The 22,286-nt window shown below is 48.5% G+C and overlaps 1 protein-coding gene across 3 annotated transcripts in view; it reads right to left on the reverse strand.

Annotated features, from left to right (window-relative positions):
* Positions 1-19,968, reverse strand: part of LOC142573056 (uncharacterized) — a 33,426-nt gene extending 13,458 nt beyond the window's left edge. Inside the window, exons 1-3 of one of the 3 annotated variants that reach the window (XM_075682560.1) lie at positions 19,661-19,968; positions 6,050-6,337; positions 4,348-4,446 (exon numbers count right to left, since the gene is read on the reverse strand). In XM_075682560.1, the coding sequence (XP_075538675.1) occupies positions 4,348-4,446; positions 6,050-6,283 (333 nt within the window). In that variant the 5' untranslated portion in view covers positions 6,284-6,337; positions 19,661-19,968. Of the gene's footprint in view, positions 1-4,347; positions 4,447-6,049; positions 6,338-14,727; positions 14,857-19,660 lie in introns of those variants that run through there. The other 2 variants (XM_075682558.1, XM_075682559.1) reach the window with 2 other exon arrangements.
* Positions 19,969-22,286: the final 2,318 nt, after the last annotated feature.

Below are 22,286 nucleotides of genomic sequence, written 5' to 3' on the forward strand. Positions count from 1 at the left end.
TACACTGGAGACAGATCGCCAGGCCGACAGTCGCTCGCGCCAAGGGCACAGACCCACTTCGTCGTCGTCCTCGCGGCGCCTCGTCCCTTGAGCATCGCTCGATGATATCGTAATACTACCCCCCGGCGGCAAAAGCGCCGTCACAGTGCTGTTAAACATCCAAGCGGCGTGGAGAGTTGTAGGGTTTGAGTCGGGCGGCGTGGACAATGTCACTGGTTGTCACAGCGGAGGACGTAGTGGGCGTGGCTAGAGCTATTTCGTAGGTGACATAGGTTACTTGGTGAAGCACGCGATATGGGCCAGTGTAGAAGCAAAGCAGTTTTTCACAAAGGCCAACTTTACGCGATGGCGACCAAAGCAACACGAGGGTGCCGGGAATAAAATGGGCATCACGGTCATACAAGAGGTAAAAAGGCGAAAAGTCAGCAGTTTCGAGACGGGGAGTTATACGCAAATGTAATGTAAGGTGGAGCCTGTTCGCAGTCACGGTGGTCGTCTGAAACGTATTTGGATAGCATGTCTGTAAGGGTGCCGTTCAAACGCTCAGTGAGGCCGTTCGTTTGAGGGTGATAGCAGGTGGTAAATTTATGCTGTATTGAGCAGGCACACATGGTGTCGTCAATGACTTTGGCTAAGAACGTACGGCCATGGTCTGTTAGCAATTGACGCGGAGCACCATGAACCAAATGATATCATGCAGGAGGAAGTCCGCAACATCAGTTGCGCAACTGGTCGGAAGAGCGCGGGTTACGGCATAGCAGGTCGCGTAGTCCACCGCGACTGCAACCCACTTGTTTCCTGATGCAGATTCCGGAAATGAGCCGAGAAGCTCTAAGCCGACACGATGCAAGGGCTCGGCGGGGATGTCAAGCGGCTGCAGGTAACCAGCGGGGAGCTGGGAAGGCTTGTTGCGTCGTTGACAAAGTTCACAAGCGGCAACGTAACGTCGTACGGAACGGGCAAGGGCCGGCCAGAAACACGGCGACGTACACGGTAATAGGTTCGAGATACGCCGAGGTGTCCTGCCGTTGGTGCGTCATGAAGCTCTTGTAAAACGGTTGAGCGGAGGTGTTTAGGTATGACAAGTAGGAACTCAGAGCCGTCCGGATGAAGGTTACGACGGTACAGAGTGCCGTCGCGGAGGACGAAGAGGCGTAGAGTGGCGTCGGCCGGAGAGTGTTCAAAACCGTCGATGAATACTGTCACAGGATAGCCATCAACGTGAACGTCAAGAAGGTTTTGGTTCGTGTGTAGCGTGAGCAGAAAATTTGAAGGCTGGGTGGACAACGCAGCTTCAGCTCCAGAAGCTGCAGTGCCTAGTTTTCCGGCTGGATCCGTGAGGCGATAGGCGACAGAGAGAAGCGACGGGGTTGGGGCGAACTAGACTGATGGCGTCCAGGTGAGGGCGAGCGGCTGTAGCGAAGTTTCGGGGCAGGAGCATCAGCGGCAATAGGTTCATGACGGGTGGCATAGGGAACAGAAGGTCCAAAGGGGCGGAAATGAGCGGCGGTGTATGTCCGAGGAGATGGTGGCCCTCGGTTGCGGCTGTGACGAGCGACGTGGCCGATGCGACAGCAGTGAAAGCAGATCGGCCTGTCATCAGGGGTACGCCATTCGGCCGGGTTGCGGCGAGATGTGACAGAAAAGGACTTCCGGGGACTAGGAGGGCTGCTAGAGAACTGGGGAACCGTGGGTGTAGACGATGAACACACGGAGTTGAGACCCATGTTCTCAAATTCCTGTCTGACGACGGCCTGAATCAGCGCAATCGTGGTTACTGGGGAATCGGGAGGCGTCGCGGAGAAAGCTGGCAAACAGGCAGCTTCGAGCTCGCGGCGAACAATACGAGTTGCGTCGTCAGAGGGGGTGGTCTGACGCGGTCGACCCTCACATGTCGACGTAGCAGCAGTGTTGGCTATAGCTGCGTGATGTGATGTGTGATACGGCGGCTCTTAGCTTGTTCAAGGCGACGGCATTCTTTGATGATGGCGTCGATAGTCGAGACGTGGCCGAAAACAAACAAATTTAAAGCATCGTCGGCGATGCCTTTTAGTACATGCGACACTTTATCTGCTTCAGACATAGTATCATCAGCTTTGCGGCAGAGCGCCAAGACGTCGAGGATGTATGAAACGTACGGCTCTGCAGATGTCTGAACACGAGACGCAAGAGCCTTTCTCGCGGCAGCCTTGCGCCCAATGGAGTCGCCGAACAGTTCCCTGAGTTTTTCTTTGAAGCTGTCCCAACTGTTTATCTTGTCGTCATGCGTTTGGTGCTACACATGTGCGGTGCCGCCGAGATAAAAGATGACATTGGCGAGCATGATAGTTGGGTCCCACCTGTTATTAGCACTGGCGTGTTCATAGAGCTTGATCCATTCGTCAACGTCCTCTCCCTCCAGGCCAGAGAACACACCAGGGTCGCGATGTTGGGCAACCGTGATGACTGGAGCAGCCGGACAAGCCGAAGCCGTTGCAGAGGCGGTCTCGTCACCGGGAGGCATGGTGACAAGCTCGATGTACCGACCACTCCGGAGTTCCGTGGTGAGGACGGGGATCGCCGACCTCCGCCAGGATGTTACGTGTGGAAAGACACAGATTGGAGAGGCTATATACAGGCTATTTACACTGGAGACAGATCGCCAGGCCGACACGCGCTCGCGCCAAGGGCACAGACCCACTTCGTCGTCGTCCTCGCGGCGGCTCGTCCCTTGAGCATCGCTCGATGATATCGTGATTATATATATATATATATATATATATATATATATATATATATATATATATATATATATATATATATATATATATGTGTGTGTGTGTGTGCGTGCGCGCGTGTGTGTGTGTGTGTGTGTGTGTGTGTGTATAATTGCAGAATGGGTCGGTAGTGCCACTTCTGATTTTCTTTTTTTTTTTTTAGAGCGCAGCTCTTTGGCGTCCGTTCCTGGGTTTCGCGTCGTCGTCGGCGTTGTCGTCGGCCTCGTAACCAGCTCCGCCCCCCTTTCATCCCCCCAGCGCTAGCAGCGACCGACTGATACCGCTTGATGCCGCTGTCGCCGCTAGAGAGTCAAGATAACGTGACTGCATAGAACACCGTCGCCGCCATGCAGAAAGAGGAGGAAAGGGTCCCCCCCCCCCTGTTCTTGTGTGGCGGATAGGGTGCTCTTCAGTTGCATCAGTCAGTCGCTGCTATCTCTTCCCTCCTCCCTTTATCGTGTTGTCCGCTTGCTGCGCGCGCTTCTGCCCCCATCGTTTGCCGCTGGGTGTACACGCCGCCCCCCTCCCCCCTCTTCCTGCGAGTCTCCGGTTGTCAAAGCGCCGGCTCGAACTTAATTCCTTTCTTCGCTCCTCCTCCAATGCAACCCCTGTGCGGTGGCAATCAGAGAGCCAGATCGGTGGCGGCGGATCTGTATATGTGCACCGGCCGAGCCGAAATTGCCGCTGCCGTTCGCCCTGTGCGGTGGCAATCAGAGAGCCAGATCGGTGGCGGCTTGACATAAAGACAAACAGCAATTTCCTAACACTTATGCGGGAGAACATCCCGTTCCTCTCGCTCGTAACGCGTCCCACGGCTGTGACAACCTCGCGAGGCACTTGTATAGATCTCGTCTTTGAGAATCAAGCATTGGTGTACCAAGTCGAACTTATATCAGTCTATTTCTCCGACCACAAAGCTTCCTTCATGACTGTCAAGAACTGTTAGCGGAGTTTTTGTTAAAGGAATACGTGTGAAAAATAAAAAAAAATTCTGTGATAGCGCATACATGTGTTGCTCGATTTCTTTGCCTCAATCTATCGAAAAGGTGAAACAGCTTATTTGCTGCGCTCAAATTTCGCATTAGGGAGTAACGTAATCGTCGGTAATTTTTTTGTCATCAAACGGTTGTCACTTTTTCAAGCAGCAAAAACTAGCACTGACGGAATGTTTCTTAATCTGTGGCAGCGCAACAAGCTGATTCGAAAATTCAAAGACAGTTTCGCCTTCCGTGTTTCGATAATGCTTCATGCGACAAATAAATCTGTAGTTGGCAAGAACGAGCTACTTTCCAATTCGCAAACGTACTCGATCAATGCCCCTTGATTTTTTCTGTATGTCTCGTTAAGTTGTTGCCGTGGTGACTTAGTGCCTATGGCGTCCTGCTGATGAGCACGAGGTGGCAGGTTCATTTCCTGGCCGCAGCAGCCGCATTCATCTGATGCGGGAGGAGTGTGAAAATTCTGGTGTAGTTAGATTTAGGTGGCTGTTAAAAACGCAGGTGGTCAAAAATAATCTATATCCCTCCACTACGGCGCCAAACGCAGTTTTGAAATCCACAATTTAATTTATCGAAATGGGTGAAGGGTTTACCAGGATGGATTGCAGGGTTCCCCACTCGGTGCAGCCGTTCCACGCACAGCCTGCTGGAAATTCCTTGGTCTCCTGAAGACCTTGGTCCGTCCGCTTGAGCTGCAAAGATGAAAGCGCTCAGTCGAGACGTGTCGCACGACTATCACGCTGGCTACTATACAACTCCACTGTCTGTTTAGCCCATGCGTGCAGCCTGTGACACCCTTACGACATGTATTTGCCTTTAAAAAAAGAAGAGAAAAAAACACTCTTCGCGAAATGTTGGCATCAGAACATGGCCTTCCTCCTCGTTCGTTGTCCCATGCATTTCCGCAAGGTAGTTAATTCTTCGCCATTTGCTAGACTTATCGCAGGTGGCAACGTCTCTGTGGTCTTTGCATGGGTGAAGCGTGAAGTGATCTCTTTGACACTTACTGCCATAGAAACGTGTTGTTTATGAGCATAAGGCGTGACCAGAACCCCTTCACCAGGCCTTCAGCGTAATTAACCTTTCAGTGATAGGTGGTGAAGCTATCCATTTGAAGAGTGGTTGTTCTTGATGAATGTTTCGATAAATACACAGAATAACAAAACACGCAGTGTCGCTCGAAATGTGACATATCGACTCCGACAGCAAATTAGTACACAGTTATATCAAGTAAACATAATTGTTTTATCCGCCGCATGTGCTTGAAAACATTTGCTTACCAATTGAATTAACACGCATGATGTCAGCGCTCATAAGCAAACATGAACACATCACACTCGGTGAACGCGGACAGTCGCTGCAGGTCATAACGCTGGTGTGAGCAAGCGCGGTAGCAACAGCGAGCGAAGTCACCATCGTGCAGTCTTTCGTTTGAACACAGGAGCGGCGAGAACACAGCGCGCACGAAGGTCTGAGCCGTTTGGAGATCCCCTTCAAGATACGGCACGCGCGGCCGTACTAACTACGCACTTGTTGGCGGTGTTATCACTCCTCCTGCCTTCCACGCTGCCTCCGCGCTTTGTTCCATATACGGCGCGAGAGAGTGAGCCGCGATAGCGAGCTCCCCTTGCACCAGACGGCCTCTGTACGCGTCGCACGTGGTTTTCGGGGCACAGCTTGCCCTGATGACTGCGCGCCCCCTCCCTACCCACGTCGGACCTTGTCCCCGTCACAGATGGCTTTTAAGACATAGCTGCCTTACCTACCCTCCCTCCGGAGCCTTGCGCGTGACGGAGACGGCTCGCTTCCTCTCTTTAGTGCGCAGATTGAGCTGGCGATCGCCGGCTCACCCTCGCAAGTTTTCACTCACACATGCAGCATACGGCGAGCGGCGACGATTTTATCGTCTTTGGACAATATGCTAATCTTCACGACGACGGCGACGGCAGAAATGCGCTTGGAGTGTCTATAGAATTGCTATCGCAATAACAAAAAAATATATATCTGCTTCTTGGTGACGTTTGGAATAGCCGAACCATCTCTGTATAAGGAGTGCTTAGCGGGAATGTTCTGTCTTCGCCCTCTAGCTCGCCGTTTGCGGGACCTCCCTCCAAGTCTTTAAACAGGGGAATCACCTTCCCAGTTGAACTCGTTTCTACTTCCCTTAACCCTACCGCGGCCGGCAGCAGTGGATCGGCTGTGCTGGTGTCGACAAAATCCGCGGCGCGTTCATCAGAGAGAGAGAGAGAGAGGGAAAGATACGACACATAGTGCGCATTCAGTGTGCCCACTCACCATGGCCTTAGGCGTCTTCACGAAGTGCACGGGGCAAGTGAGCACGTGCGCCCGCGAGAGGGCATCCTTGCAGTCGTTACAGAAGCAGTGCCCGCACACGGCACGCCACGCCAGTCCCGTGAGGTCGCCGCAGCGGAGACACAGCGACCCTTCGGGAGGCCGCTGTTCGAGGAGGACGCGCGTGCGGTCCTTGAGGTCGGGGAAGTCGCGCACCGTCACCGTAAGTGCGACCATCTTGCTTCCTTTGTCGCTCCGCTCGCGAGGCTCTACTTCACTGGAACTCGGTGTCTGGATTGAGAAATTGATGAATCAATTATTCAGAAAAAGAAAGGACCGAAGGTGTGTGGTAGCGGAGGAAGGAGGTGACCACGAATTGTATCTTCTGCGTTACTCGTAGGCACGGAAGCTTTGTACGGCTACGCGAGAATAAAAGTGCGAGAGCGAACTACGAAGATTGATTTCCTTTTCCACATTTGCTAACGTGTCTGACACCGGAGTTATTCATTTACACAGGTTTAGATTTAGGGACAGAGCTAACTATAATCACCAGCCCCTTTCTTGAAGGAAGACATAGTCATTTAACGAAAGTGTAGCACGAACATAAACAGGTTCTTCATTTTGACCTTCAATGTAAAGGAATATATGCAAAGTGAAAACAAAACACACAAGGTACAACATTCTTCTGACAGGCGGCTACTGCGCCGGAAAAAGTCGCGTCACCGAGGCGTTGACATTTCTCCTTCGCCCTTGGTGAACTTTTGTTTTGAGGGTTAAACATAGTGTTGCTGTGCAAATGCCCTGAAAGATGGTTCTCGTTCCCAGCCAGTACGTAAGCTACTGGATGATCCGCTGCTGGCAGCGGGGCCCCATTGAAATAACCACAAGTACGGTCACTGGCGTAAGTTGGCCGTAAAAATGGACAAATACGAAAAAAAAATGCGTTGACATCCTTCACGAGACACTGACGTACCGGCGCTGGGCTTTCGGTGCGAAATTCAAGAAATGGAGTTTTTGACCTTAATTTTTACTTGTAATATGAAGCTATAACGGTGAAATTAACTATAAAATAGGGTTTTGAAAGAGCACTTTACCGTATTAACTGATGTAATGTTTTTCTTTAGTGTCCTTGTAAGAAAAGCGGAATGTTGCATTTCATGAAGAAAAGGACTAGTAGCCTGCAGCACCATCATGTGACGTTCTGCAAATAAGAGTTAGGAGCCTTTGGTTTGCGACCTTGAGAAGGATACAGCCCGATGTTCGTTGGCGCAGAACTGAAAGCTGGACGGGTCGGTACCGATTCATACTGTGGCTTGCGCAAAAAAACACAAACGAGAGGACAAAGTAGAGACAACACGAGCGAAAACTCTGAAGTGGTAGTTTTATTTAAGGAACGCTAATTTGCATAAGAAAACAGCTCTTACAACCGCCACCTGGTAGGGGAACCCACTTCGAAACAAACAATTATCTAAACTATTCTAACATAGAGCCACGGGCCTTTCGTAACTGTCAATCGGGCGGCTAATGCTGGACAAGTACGCGCATTCTTTATCTGCCTGCAAAGTAGATGGCTGACTGACAGGAGTGTGTCCCATCATTGTAATGTGGAACGCCTCAATTATTTCTCTGTTAATCTGCTGACCGTACGTCGCTTGATCAAACGCGGTAGTCCGTGAGCGCTCGTCTGCAACGATAAGTACGACTGTGACCTACCAAGTGAGAGTGTGCGAAGTTAGCACCCCACTTGTACATGTTGCAGAAAAAAGCTAACTGATTACAATTAATTCAATCAGAACTGCAATTATTTGCAGTTACCGATTACTGCCCCGCGAAAGTAACTGAGTAATTACTAAAGAACTACTAGAGAATTCACGCAGACGCCTCTCGCGGAGGGGCGGCGGGGAAGGCAGGGAGGTTTAGCAGATTGAGTCGAGTTTGCTACCCTACACGTGGGGAGGGGAATGGGGAGTGAAATAGAGAGAGAGAGAAAACATGAGTATGCACCGCACTTTCACATGGACTAAGTTAAATGCAAGATGTCTATAGCCGGACACTCAAGTCTGTTGCCTTCAGGTAGTGAAGAAGTGCTCCAACTGCTTTCTGGGCTAATGAACTGTGAGGCCAGGCTCCCAAGATCTTTGTTTCTGTAAATGGCCTGTCGTGTAGTCTATTTAAGTTACACTGGAGAGTCTGACGTTGGCTATCAAAGCGAGAACAGTGGCACAGAAGATCACTGATGATGAGTAAAAATGTGAAGAGACTCCTCTCGGAGTTGCTTAAGTTGCGTAAGCATTGTGCCACTTGCTCATCACCACGCAGCCCCGTGTCATTATGAATATTATGAAACTTGATCGTACCAGTATAAGCGACAGCACTGCGGCCAGAGGAACTGCTACCGACGGCGGCGCAAAGAGAATTGATGACGCAAGCAAACTACTGCTGCTGGCGGCGCCAGGTGCGCTGATGACGTTCCGATAATTATAAGCCGTTATCTCTCTTTAGCGATTTACCCATCCGCGTCGAACCGTTATCAGCCGTGATGAACTGTACTGCGGCGGCGGCTGGGTATTACACGGCTGCGCGAGGGAGGAAAGCGGGGAGATAACGCGTCGGTCTCCCTCTATCGTGTCCAAGGCTTCAAGTGGGAGGAGAGTGAGCGTTCTACTCCGGCGTAGAGATGTAAGCGGTTGAAAAAACAAAGCATAGGAAATTGCGAAAAAAGATAGGCTTTTTCGTTTTCGTTCTCAACCAGAATAAAATTGAAAAATAAAGAGAAGTGTTTCAGTGCCATTCCACTCTACAAAGAAGAATGACCAGCGAAGCTGTGTATGTGGGCCCCTTAATGGCGAACTGCACTTCCACCGCGGGTCGGCCAGGTATTTCACTGTCTTCGGGATTGGCCCATGCATGAGGAGTGCTTAACGCCTGCTTGACCTCCGCCTCGGGTCGGCCCGGCATTGCACTATCTTCTGGATTTTTTCCTACACGCGGACACGATAGTGGGGAAAGTAGCCCTTAACAGCTTCGCTGCAAAAACAGAGCTTTCCCGTTGAATTTTTCTATTGCTATGCGAGAGCTTTCGACGTATCTAAAAGTTTGGTCACAAGAAGGAGTTCGGGAGCCTGCGAAGCAGCTAGATGCATCCACGTGGTGGCAAGGACTTTGATTCAACCAACGCTTGAGCCCCCTCGCCTGTCACGTACTGCAGATTTCTCCTTCTTCTGCGACATGTGTGAAAGAAACTGGTCCAAATTTTGGTATTGTGCACACGAAGCTACGCAACAGGCTCGCAGGGGATCGCATGCAAAAACTTGTGTACGTGCACTCGAACCTCAATGTCAAAAAGGCTTCGTCCGATTCACAACGAAGCGTTGACCCGCCAACCGGAAATTAATCGGACACACATTGATACAAATGTCGGTCTTGAGGCTTTGATGTGAAATAAATGCCTTAACGTGAAATCGCGCCTAGGTTTTGAATCCGGAAACTCTTCTAGGACTTCTGTGATGCAATTATTCTATTATTGTTAGAGTGAAACAAATACATGTGTCTATTTTATAGCCATGTGAGCAATCATGTATTTTTTCTGTGTTTTTCCGTAGTTTCTAAAAAAACATGAAGGAAACCAGTTTCTTTCAGGCCTCTCAAAATTTCCTGAAATTTTACACCTCTACTCCGGCGGCGGGTGCGTATGGTGCGGCTGCGCGTGGCCTATCTTGAAAGCGATGTGCGATGGGGACAGAGCGCGGTGAATGCCGATAGCTTCGTCAGCCCTGTGTTCTCGCCGCTTAGTTCGCGTTGAGCGAGAGGCAGCACGAAAGTCAATTCGCTCGCTGCTGCGGGTCCTATTTGAAACCGATCGTCTAACGTGAGGGACGGACGGAGGGACGCAAGGACGGGCGATTTTCCTCATTCGATAAGCAAGGAAATTCTCGCGCATTTAACAGTAATTGGTGACTTTTACGTTACTTTCCTTCCAACATTTATTAATGTGGCACTAACACAGTAAATATATAAAGCAAGCTGGGCTGGCTCTTTCAGTGCACTGTTGCAGCACTTTACACGTTAACTTCACTAATGTTTGTTTTTCAAGCTTTTCATTGCTCATACTCCCTAATTGTTTTCTAAAGAAATCAGCAGCGACAATGAAAACTCGCTCGATGTGCGGGCTGGAAGAATGGCAGTGTTTTAGTGTAGAACACGTTGCACACGAGATCACGGTTGTACAACGCGGCAATTCTCGCGTCTGGGTCCTCTATGAAGTGCAGCGTTTCATTGATCTTATAGTTTGAAGACTTTCCTCGCAGGCAAAAGCTGAAAAGATCGTCCTTAACTGATTTGCTGCCAACAACTGGTGAAGTGGCCATCGTTGTGGAGTCATAGCAACGCTGGTTTAATTTGACGGCGAACATCTGCTGGAGCTCTTGCCAGCCCCCTTCACTCGTTTGCTATTTCACTTAAACCGAAGAACTATAAGCGAACCCAGCAGAAGTTCACGTTCCTCGAAAAGGTAACTAAACGTGTAGTGTAATGTAAAATATAACTGTTCATCATTCAGCCCTCAAAAAACTCCTTGTGTTACAATCGTAAAGTGTATTTGAGCCACGTATCACACAGACAGACAGGAACATGTACAGTCGCGTGCAATATGAGCTGTACCACGGTGCACGTGTTCAAAAGAGCCCCTAGCTAGCGTGCAGCGTGGCGCCAACATACGACTGATTGGAGTACTAAACACCGCTACAATTGCTGGTATTTATTACACCAATTGTTCGTATGTTGGCAGTACAGTCTAGTGTTCGGGCCGTTCAGAAAATGAGCACGATGTTGCAGCTCTTCTTGCACGCGACTGTAAGTTTAACGGTCCCAAAATTGTCTATGTGAGAGAGACCATAGACTGTACTACGCGAAGAATTAAGTAGCGGCGCTTACCCCCTATGAATGCCAATAAAAAGCGCCTCTAAATGAGTTGTGCAAAAGTGTTTGCCAGCCTGAATCTGTGCATTCACAAGGCTGCCGCGTTGGATTACCCGCGAAGATAAAGCGCTAAACCTTGCGTCTTTCCTTACACTTTGTACCGCAAGTAAAGTAAGCGGTTACGTGTAATCCGTTACTGAAAATGCAATTGAATTACAGTGACCGTTACCGAGCTAAAAATTAATTCCTAAATTACAAAATTCCCAACAAATGTAATTGGTTACTGATAATTCATTAGATGTAATTCGTTACATATAAGTGGGGTTAGTACATGCTGCTTTTGTTGACGTATGACTTGTCACATGTGAATAGGAGTTAGTGCACTACTGCGGTCGTCCACAAAGTGTAGCGCTCCCTGAGCTTTAGTAAACAACCGCCTTCACTGCGCGCAACAGGAGCCTCTATATTTTTCCTACCCGCCAGCACAACTGTGAAACCCTGTTTGGCAAGGTAAATGCTGTCGTGATTCTTTAGCGTGCCACCGCATTACCTAGACTGTGCGAGAGCTCAGTATAGACGTAAGCAAAAGTTGCAACCTTTTTATTGCGATAGCAATGATACATACACTCCAAGCGCATCTCCGCCGTCGGGGTCGCCGTGAGGTTCCGTATAAAGTCTACGGGCGATAACATCGGCGCCGCGCGCCCTACGCTGTATGTGCGAGTGAAGCCGTGCGAGGGGAGCCGAAGATCCTGGCTCAATTCAATGGCGCCCGCGCGAAAGACGAAAGTGGGCAGGAAGTGCGCCGTCGCCCGTCGTGCGCGACGCAGCCAACGTTGCAAGGCGCCCGGGCGAGGGGAGAGAAGCCGGCTACGTTGTACTCCGGCTGCAACTGCGCGCATGTGGCGGCTGCGCGCGGTAGCACGGCGGTATCTTGAGTGTGATCTGCGTGGGGGCGTTGTATAGGTGCGTTGGCAGCTCGTAGCCTTGTGCATGCTGTGTGTTCTCGGCGCTCGCTTTTTGTTGAGGCGATAGACAGCACGGATGTCACTTCGTTCGCTGCTCCTGCCGCGTTTCCTCGCGCCAGCGTTTTCACGGCGAGTTCCCGCGCTCATCGAGTCTGATGTGTTCATGTTTGCTTGTGCGCGCGTGACACCATGCTAGTTAATTTCGCTAGTGTGCGCATGTTTACAAGTTTATATAGCCTATAAGAAAGCTATCCTTACTTCGAACAGCGGTCCAATAAGTTGCCATCGCAATCGATGCTTCGCCTTTCGAGGCATCCTGCGCCTTTTTTGTGCCGTTGAGCATGTCCGTGTCCCCTCTTTCCATTTCCTGTTACAAATAGGGGTGCTGCAGGCAATTTTACTATGTGACTGGAGACATTGGTTTACACTACCCGAACTATCTTATCGAGAAAGCTGGTTTCAAGCTCATGGGGCCAAGACGTCAGTAGTGAGGAGTGCAAACAAGAAATAGACAATGTCATTTTTATTATATTAGAATGGTAAGCCGAAAATTTAAGGGGGACATCTTCGTTTGAAGGTTGCACCGCCAACATACGTGACCAAGCTCAAGGTAGGCCTGGTGTCTAAAAACGTTGACCTGAACCAGCTCCACGGGCAACCTCAAACCGAAGTCGCAGTCTCGGAAAAGCTCTAAAACGGTAACAGAGGTTTAGAATAGGGGCCCCAAACGTTGTGGGGCCCCAAAGAAATAGCTCGAAGCTAATGCGCATGCGCGAGAAGCCAACAGCGTTTAGGTTTTGCGTCGGGTACGCTATTTCACTGATTTAGGGGGAACTCCAAAAGTTGCCCCAAAAGATTTGCGTAAACAAGCATGCCAACACCCATCTAAGCGACGGATCTAACCTAGCACCAAACTGGGTTCGATTCATGGTAACGCGTGAAGTTCGCAAGCTAGGAGAAGTGACTGCGGTTATCGCTTTGTCTCTACTAACGTGTGTTATGAATATTGATTCATTAGACGCCGCTGATTCCGAATTCGATTGTGGATATTATGGCTCGTAGGCCTAACACGGCTTAGCTTGGCTGGTGAAGGCACGTAAAGTTGGTTACTCAAAACCACGACCTACTCTCAAAAGTAAGCGCAACTAATTGTTTGCTGCTTACAGAATAACTTGTAAATTCCAATTAAACGGGAATACGCGAAAGTCAAAATTACTATTCTTATCATAAAATTGTATATTTTATTTATTTATTTCTAATAGCTTTTCTTTGACGCCGTAGTGGCGCTGTCGCGCCAGACGCTATCCGCAAACGCAAAGCCCTATTCTAAATCTCTTCACCCCTGCGTGCTCCAACGCTAACACCAGCCAAGCTCTTTTAGGACCCCAAACTATTGGGGTCCCTATTCTAAAACTCTCTAACGACCCTTTTTGGGTGTATTGCTCCTTACGAACAAAGACCAGACATACGTCAACGTAACGAAATATGGCTCCGGTTTTACCGCCCATTTGCTCCAATATTATGTTTACGCGGCCGAGGAAGACTTGGAACAGATGGCACACAAGAGCCTGACATCTGAATACACAATCTTTCCCACCAGCGACATATGGATACACTAAAGATCGCTCTATATATTCAGTTAATGTATGTAGATGCCGGTAAAGAACTATACGATCAGAGGACGGGTGCTTGAATATACTCTGGTTTGGCGCAATTCGCTGCATCCGAAGCTGCGAAAGTGTTCAGGTAACACCACAAGAGGGCGGTACCAATGAATTGACAATAAGCTGGTTTATAAGAAATAAAAAGAATTGCAGCAGTGAAATCCTTACGAATCATGGCTCCGGAAACGAAAATCATAAAGAATTTCGCTCTGACTCGCGACCAAGATCACGCGGCACAATTTCATTATTTCTATATGCAAGTTTTCAATTTAGATACGGCGTTTTTGTACACAAGCTCACTGCGCAGCGCATTTTTTTGTAAATGCACGTTTGTCCTGAGCCACCAAATTTGCGGCACGTAATTTGAAGCCTCGTCTACCGCATAGATTGCATAAATAGATATGTGGTCCATCGGTCCAGTTGGGCAAGTAGCCCATTTATAACGTCAGATCTCTCAATTCAACCCACATCATGAGCACGTGAAGCAAACACACTCTAGGCTTAACACGCGTGCCCGTCATTTGATGCTAGCTTGGGATGATGATTCGTGAATATGCGTGAACAGACTGCTTCGAGCCCGTTTCCGTGGCATTTGGTGAAATAATGAGTTCTTGAAGTCTGTAATAGTACATGCAGTAATAACAATTGATATTTTGAGCGAGTTTCATTGTGAAAAAGCTCACCAGGAGCCCCCGTAGAACGTCTATTCACAGATATTATTAACGACGCTAACGCTTTAATAATAATAATAATAATAATAATAATAATAATAATAATAATAATAATAATAATAATAATAATAGATACGATGATAGGCAACCATCTAGGAGTCTGCCAGAGAATCTTCAATAGGTGCGGGGCCAATAAGGTCTTAAATACCGGAAATTACATCGCCGAAAGAAACCAAATGCCCCAAAACTCCCATATTTAATAATCCCACATGGTATATAAAAACATAAGCTTACTTTTATGGAATCCAGTACGTTTCATATAGGCTGTGAAAGTTACAGGGCATATGGTTGTATTCGATATGGAAAGAATTCTCTGGATCTTCGCAATCACTATGGAACATAGATAACTTGAGCTACAGCAAAGTACAGTTCATATGCGATTGGTACGCTGCAAAACTCACTTTTCGGTTACGATGGATGTCATTTCTTTCAGCACGACACGCGGCGGCTTCGAAAGCACGAGGCAAGAAAGAAAGGCTGGAGCAAGTATTGTTACTTCATGTAAGCCGCTTACGCTCAGCGCGATCCCAAGAAATGTCAATGTAGCTGCGTGAACTCTATGACGCCAATGGGAGCCAAGATGATTCGTTTGACTCTTGCATAAGCGAAAATAGCTCGTGCCGTACGTGAAGGAGTAAGCGCTCGCTGTGGCTTGGCATACTCGCTGCTGGTTTAAACGTAATACAAGCGATAAGGGGAAAAAAAGCCAACCAACAGAAAAGTTTCATACGCAAACATATTTTTCGCTTCCTAGCATATGCGTGAGCACCGCTTTGTTTGCACGTCTACGCTGAAGTTTTCGCGGAAGGGTTGTATGAACGCCTACGCAGCGGTTATGTTTGTGACGTACGAGCAACCTTCCGTCCTTGTTCATGGGGTGTGCTCTGAGTGGACGAAATCTGGCCGACTTTGTATTCTTTTTAAGAGGAGAAATGCACCAGGGGCTGTGAACTCAAAAACCTTTTCGTTCGTAAGTGCTCAGTTTCATAGGTCGGCCGCGTTCGCTTATGTTATTTATGTACGGCGTCTACTTTTGCGAATGCGGGAGCCGGTGCTATTAGGTAACATGAATGGGGCTCTGAAACCCTTCCCTAACTAATCATAAAACAGCCTCGCTATAAAGGACGTCGTCTCACGAATCTCACGCCCAAAGTTTTTAGTATCTTTCAGGTACAAGCGCAAAAGCCAAGAGAGGCAAAGTCCCGTCCAAAAGTTGTGTCGCGGTGGCGAAAGTGCTCGTCCCGGCACCCCGTGGCGGCCTCGGTAAACTACGCAACGCAGCGCGCTGCTCATCTCGGAGGCCAGAAGCAGAAAACGCAGCTACGCGCAGTACAGAGATCAGAGTACTGATCGGAAAACTGAGGAGAAGCCCTACCCTGGTACTAGATTTTGGTCGAGTAGACCGAACGGCGCTTTCCCCCTGAGGCGCTGCGTGTGCAGCAATTGTGCGAGGGCGCTGCGAACGATATTTAACATAATATCTCTGGGGGCGCTGAGACCGATTGCGCGCATACGCGCTTATAATGGTGCTTTATTTCAACTGCAAATTTATATTGACACCCCTTTGCTACGTACAGTCGCCCAAATCTTTAACTGGTGTGCGGGAGCGGCGTCTTTTCCGGGCGTTTTCCGGGCGTCAGCGCCGTATGACGCGGCAAGGCTGGAAACAGCCTAGTAGACGATGGGCCCAGCTGAGCGCGCTTTGTCCGCATGCGCTTAGCCTCAGACTGTTTCCAGCCTCGCCCCGTCAAACGGCGCTGACGCACGGAAAAGTCGCCGCTCCCGCACACCAGTTAAAGATTTGGGCGACTGTACACGTATTTGGGGCATGGGAGATGACGTCTTCGATTTTGCTGTCGTTGTGACGTGCGTCGTCTGCTAGCGAGCGCGCGTTCGTTGCGCAGACACTGGCAGACGCTCAGTTTTTCGCGCAGAAAGTCTGTGCAGTCCAGTTTTTTTTTTGTTTTACTTGCTTTGGAGCACGCGCGACTCCTGCCGACCGGTAACAATTCCAGTTTTAGCCTGGTGTTAAGACGTAATTTTTGCCACAGAAACCGGCTATCTGCAACATGCGGCTGCGTAAGGAAATTTTATTGATATCGTGTTATTTTACGCGTGCTTCTTGTTAGTGGAATAGTGATCAGGGACAATGATCAAACATAACAATATTAAAGTTAAATAAATCAAGTTGCCAATATTTGGCTCACATGTTCTTCGACAAATCGTCAACGTTTTCATACTTTGTTCAAAAAGTGTTTCAGGGCCCCTTTAACTGCTTTAAAAAGCACAACAGAACTGTGTAACATTGCAGGATTGCAGCCCAGTTTTCAGAGAAGCTGTTTCTTACGATAAGGTGCGTTAATAATTTTGTCGTGCTTGTAGTTAAACCAAACATTTTCAAACTTTGTCCGCACATGTCGAATAAACATAGCCGGTAGTTCCTGCAAGTTTAAGCTCGGTGTTACATTTAGTTGTCCTCGAATAACGTAAGATCATACCTATATAATGGTTCTGTAACGCTGTCGAGCAGTGCAATTAGTAATTTATTGAAAAGCCACGATTAGCCCGCACACATTATACATTGAACAACCATCAGCCATAAGGTGGCCCCATGTTCCAATAACCGGGAACTTAGCGTCACAGTTAGTCTTCCCAGGACCCCGCAAAAACAACATTGAAGGGGGCTCGTAAACACGCGTATAATAACTATTTGGAGCGCTTGTAAACGTAATTTAATAAGACCACAGTTATACCACACACTTAATACCTAACAAGCACATGACCCATAGGATTTTCCACATTCCCTGAAAATTAAATTCGATGCCCTGTTACGCCGCGCGAACAAGAACACCTAGCGAATAACCGCTAGGTAGCGCATACGATCGCTTGAATGAGCGTGTTTATTGAAAATGCCCTCTCACTTACACACCTTAAACTTAGTATGCGTATCCGCCGTTACATGTCCGATATTTTGACCGAACACAAACTACGTGGCTAATTTAGTTCACCGAGGACACAGGGAGGGGACTGTATGCCTCCCGAAAATAGAGAGAAGGCGAATCTCAATAAATTGCGTGGAATGTCCGAAGGAAATAACACGCCAACTTTAAGATGTGGTCACTACCCGCCGTGGTTGCTCAGTGGCTATGGTGTTGGGCTGCTGAGGACGAGGTCGCGGGATCGAATCCCGGCCGCGGCGGCCACATTTCGGTGGGGGCGAAATGCCAAAAACACCCGTGTACTTAGATTTAGGTGCGCGTTAAAGAACCCCAGGTGGTCGAAATTTCCAGAGTCCTCCACTACGGCGTGCCTCATAATCAGAAAGTAGTTTTGGCACATTAAGCCCCATAATTAATTAAGATATGGCCACATATGACTCCTAACATGGTCCCCATTTCTATTCAAATGGGAGCCCGGTTGCATGCTTTGTTGTCCGAGTACACCGGAAAACATTGCGCATAACGGCTCTATAGTGCGTAAGCGACTTCAAACGAACGCTGTAACCACCTTGTGCACTGCCAACATTCATTTATATCGCATGTAATATGCCCCCGGATTCGCTGCAAGTTGAATCTCGATGCCGCGCATTTTCTCCCTTACATTGTCCGGCTCACATTTTGTCCGGTATTCCGACTGAGCACCAAACAGAACACCAAACAAATGTGCAGTTGGAGTAATATAGACTACTGGCTTTTCCGTATAGACAATAACCTTTCCGCAATGTGCTCGGTTGTGTGGTCATAAAGACAAGCAGCCGAATTGGTGGCGCCACGTTGAGGCGCGTGGATGTAGCGCGAGGGAAGCCTGTAAAATGTCTTGCGAGTATACGCTGTTTCGGCAAAGTGTGATGCCGCTTCCTTTCCTTGCCGCTGCAGCCTCGTCCGCAAACTGTGTTCGCGCCCATTCTACCAAATCGAAACTGCGATTAACGCCGCGCATGGGCCTGTTACTGATGACACTCCCTTTCGCTCTTGGTACGACACGCCGCGAAAGGCGAGCTGGTAGCGCGATCACCGAATCAGGCCTCGCTACACGTGTTTCGCAGGGCGGTTGTCTTGCTTCTGCGACAGTTTCTGCTGAGAAAATACCTACGTATTACAATTAGAAATTGTGGATTTGTGCACATTCGTGCGTTGCATTAACGATGAAAACCGGGGAAAAACCGGGACTTTTGTTGTCAAGCAGCCCAAAGTTTGAGCTTTTTCTGGTAACTTGAGCACAAACCATCAACGCAAACAATGATTTTATTTTAAAAAAAAAGTTCTGTTTAAACGAGTTCAATCACCTGCACAAATGTGCGATGACAAATAGCTTAATCTGCTTGCAAATGAATTGACGAGCTCATCTCTACAAGCCCTGTCAGACGATATTAACAGTTTTATAAGAAACCACATTAACAAAAACAACAAATAGGAACGTGCTTGGCGATCCTTTGTTCACCTTGTTCTCTGCATTGTATTAACAAAGGAAACAAATAAAATATGCGACAAATACTGCGCACGGTCATGCTTCGCCGCAGATGCGATGCTTTTCTTGATTTTATAACCTCTTCTTGACCTACATTATCGTATGCATTGGAAGCATTTTTGCGTTCGTCCTAGATCTGTAGGGCCTTCCGTTGTTGTTTGTTGTCTTGTTTTACTAGTGTAATTTTACTAGTGTATTATTAGTGTAATGCAGTTCGGTAAATATCAACTCAACATCACAACTTCCGTTCGCAATGGAGAGCAACGTCGGCGCCACGTTAATTCGCTTCCTAGCGCGTTACCGTTCTTTACATGTGCGCAGCTTGCGGGAAATCCGATTAAATGCACCGTTAATATATTCATGCAAACGCCACTACTAACGAAGCCGCGAGTTTTCGTCCACTCACCGGCGGCAGGCACTGAATACTACATTTTACGTATGTGCCAGTTAAACGAGGCACACACCACGTTGATATTATTATTAATGTTATGATGTATCTTCCCGGTGCGCTGACAAAACATGGGCAGCGTTAATGGTTTGTGACGTCTGCCTGCATTTATTATTACCTTTTACAAAAGCGAAAACTTCCTGGATATATGCGTTTTAACCCAATTTTCACAAATTTTGCTAGGGGAGCGAAAACTAGGTATTATCGTTTTTTATCCAGACACGAAGGACCCTATGCCCAGACGCGGAAATATCGGAGGTGGCACAGAGGGCAACCGTAACGGTAGAACAGAAGCTACAGTCGAAGACGCTCCACTGAAAACGTTATGTGGAATACCGAGGGCAGACTCTCGAAATTCGCCGCATCAGAACATATTCGTTGGGAGAGCACAGGGAATTCACCAATGAACATGTGCTTACCTCTGTCGGCTCCTCCCGAATGCAGTTCGCGCTGCCGAAATCGTTGCAGCGTCGCTACAGTGCGCGCGTGCCAGTTGTGTGCGTCTGGTCGCTTGGCGTAGCAGCTGCGCGCCCGAGAATGCAGCCACGCGCGTCTTGTCACCGCGAGTGACTCTCAAGATTGTGGTATTTTCGGGCCTATCTTATCTGTCACGAGCGCGCGAAGTGCCGCGCAGGCGTGCAAGACGCGCCGCCATAAAACGCTCCCTTTGGAAGCCCCTTACGACGTCGCCTTCTTGGCCTTGCTCGTATTACGTGCGACTCCGTAACCTCCGCTCGCTGCATTGGGTGAGAGAGACCGCGCGCGCGTGCCGTAATGCGTATATATACCTCGCCGGAGTGTTTTGCGCTCAGAACTGCACAAATCGTCCGTCTGATTATCGGGCACGCCGAAGTGGGGGACTCGGAAATAATTTCGACCACGTGGGGTTCTTCAGTGTGCACCCCAAACACGGTACGCGGGCGTTATGTACATTTCACCTCCCCCCGAATCTTGCATGTCGCCCCGGCCTCCACCTCATGCTTAGCAGCATAACGACAAAGCCACTAAGCAACCACGCCGGGTACGTGCTTAAAGGCGTAAAGGCAATGGCGAATAGGATACGCGCAAACTGTGCTATACGTATATAAGTGAGTAACACAGGTGCTTACAAATCTCCTTTCGTTAGTTCGTTCGACTATTTGTCACCCGCCAAAACATGGTGTCGGTGCAACAAAACCATTCGGACTAGAGAAAGTATACGTAATTACATGTGTTTGGAAACAAATCAGGAGATTCCACAAGAACAATATCTCCAGGAGGAAGGCGGTAATATTCTGATTAACAAGGTTACCGGGCGATAAAACAAGTCTTTTGCCATTCTATTCACTGGATACTTGGAATGTGTACTGTAAATGTCAGTCTCGGAATGAATAGGATTGAGGATAAACCGTTAATATGTCGTCAATTATATAGTGTTTGCAGATGTCAGATGTCAGCAACAGAGTCGCGGCCAGAAAGGCATAGAACGAGAGGAAGCGCATGAAAGGGGTTCACCAGTTAAGAGTTTCTGGTTCACTACCCTGCACTAGGCTGAAGGAGGTGGCTGGAAAGAGGATAGAAATACCTACCAAGGCAGTAAAAATTGATATGGCAGGATTTTAGTGCGATCCCCCGGCTTATAGTGGAAAGGCTGTCGTAAAGAGAAAAAAGCCATATGCCCCATAACCTGCATATCAAACATCCTTACATGAACACAGGGGGTGGGGATCCTCTATTAAAACACCGTATTTTAAGTACACCATATGAAAATATTTGATATGGCATGAGAAAAAATAAATTCTGAGAGTTTATATCTCAAAACTATGATGTGATTATGAGGCACGCAGTAGTGGGGGACTGCGGAATAATTTTGACTATCTGGTGTTCTTTAACGTGAACCTAAATCTAAATACTCAGCATTTTTTGCATTTTGCACCCATCAAAACACGGCTGCCACGGTCAGGATTGAAAGCACGACCTGGATTTCATAAGCGCAATGCCAAAGTCATTAGCCTACCGCGGCGGGTGCACTAAAGAAAAGTTTTCTTATCTCAGTTGGGTGTTACGGTTGGCGTCTAGCACCCCGTGCAGAAAGGACTCTCGCCCACCATGCCTCATCTAAACAAAGTGTGATTTCCTAATTTGCCGTAGTTGTCTCGAGTGTAGACCGGTCTGGCGTTTGGAGTCTGGAGTTTGGCGTCTGGAGTCTGGTGTTTACAGGCCCTTTTGTGTGTGCGCGACTTTAGAGGGACCCTTTCCTCGAACTGTCAAGCTCTACGGGGGAACTTCCGCGAACAAGCAACACGCAAAAGAGAAGGACAAGCGTCTACAATTCCTGGACCTGAGGCTTGGTATAACCGGAGGAGGGACGCTCTTTCCTTGCTGCAGGCTTGGTACAAACGGAGGCAGGACGCGCGCTTCCTTGCAGAAGGCTTGTTATAACCGGAGGCGGGAGGCCCATTTTCTTGCAGCAGGCTTGGTATAACCGGAGGCGGGACGCCCTTTTCCTTGCAGCGGCTTGGTATATATAGAGGCGGGACGCCCATCGATAAACCAGACTCTGCCTGTCACGTGACGTCGACGGGAGCAAGATCCTTCCACGATTGTAGAGAGTCTGTTTACGGGGCTCCAAAATGTACTTTTCATCACTACGTTCTCTTCTCATCATCTTTCACCAACCTTTGAATAAACCGTGCAAGTTACCCACTAAAAATCGTCTCGTCCTAGCATGGTCGCCATGGTCTTCCGAATGCCTGCAGCCCGCCGACAACGCCATTCTACCCAATGGTAGCGTCGGTCGAGCTTCGATAAACCGGCGTCGCTACAACTCGGCAGCAGCACGATACGCTACCTTGGAGTACGCAACAAGGATGAGGACGGATTTACAAACAAATGGTCGAAGACGTTAAACGGTAAGAAGGTAAAATATATTGACAGGAAGGACAGATAGGTCGACGTGAGCAATGTCTCAGTGTGTAGGTATGTGGATAAATATGCGAAAATCTAACGGGTTTCTCAGTAGAATGACAAGAGAATATGAATTCGTGTTTTGTACTCAGGTTCCTG

The sequence above is a fragment of the Dermacentor variabilis genome, chromosome 2 (assembly GCF_050947875.1).
Source record: "Dermacentor variabilis isolate Ectoservices chromosome 2, ASM5094787v1, whole genome shotgun sequence".
Lineage (NCBI taxonomy): Eukaryota > Metazoa > Arthropoda > Arachnida > Ixodida > Ixodidae > Dermacentor > Dermacentor variabilis.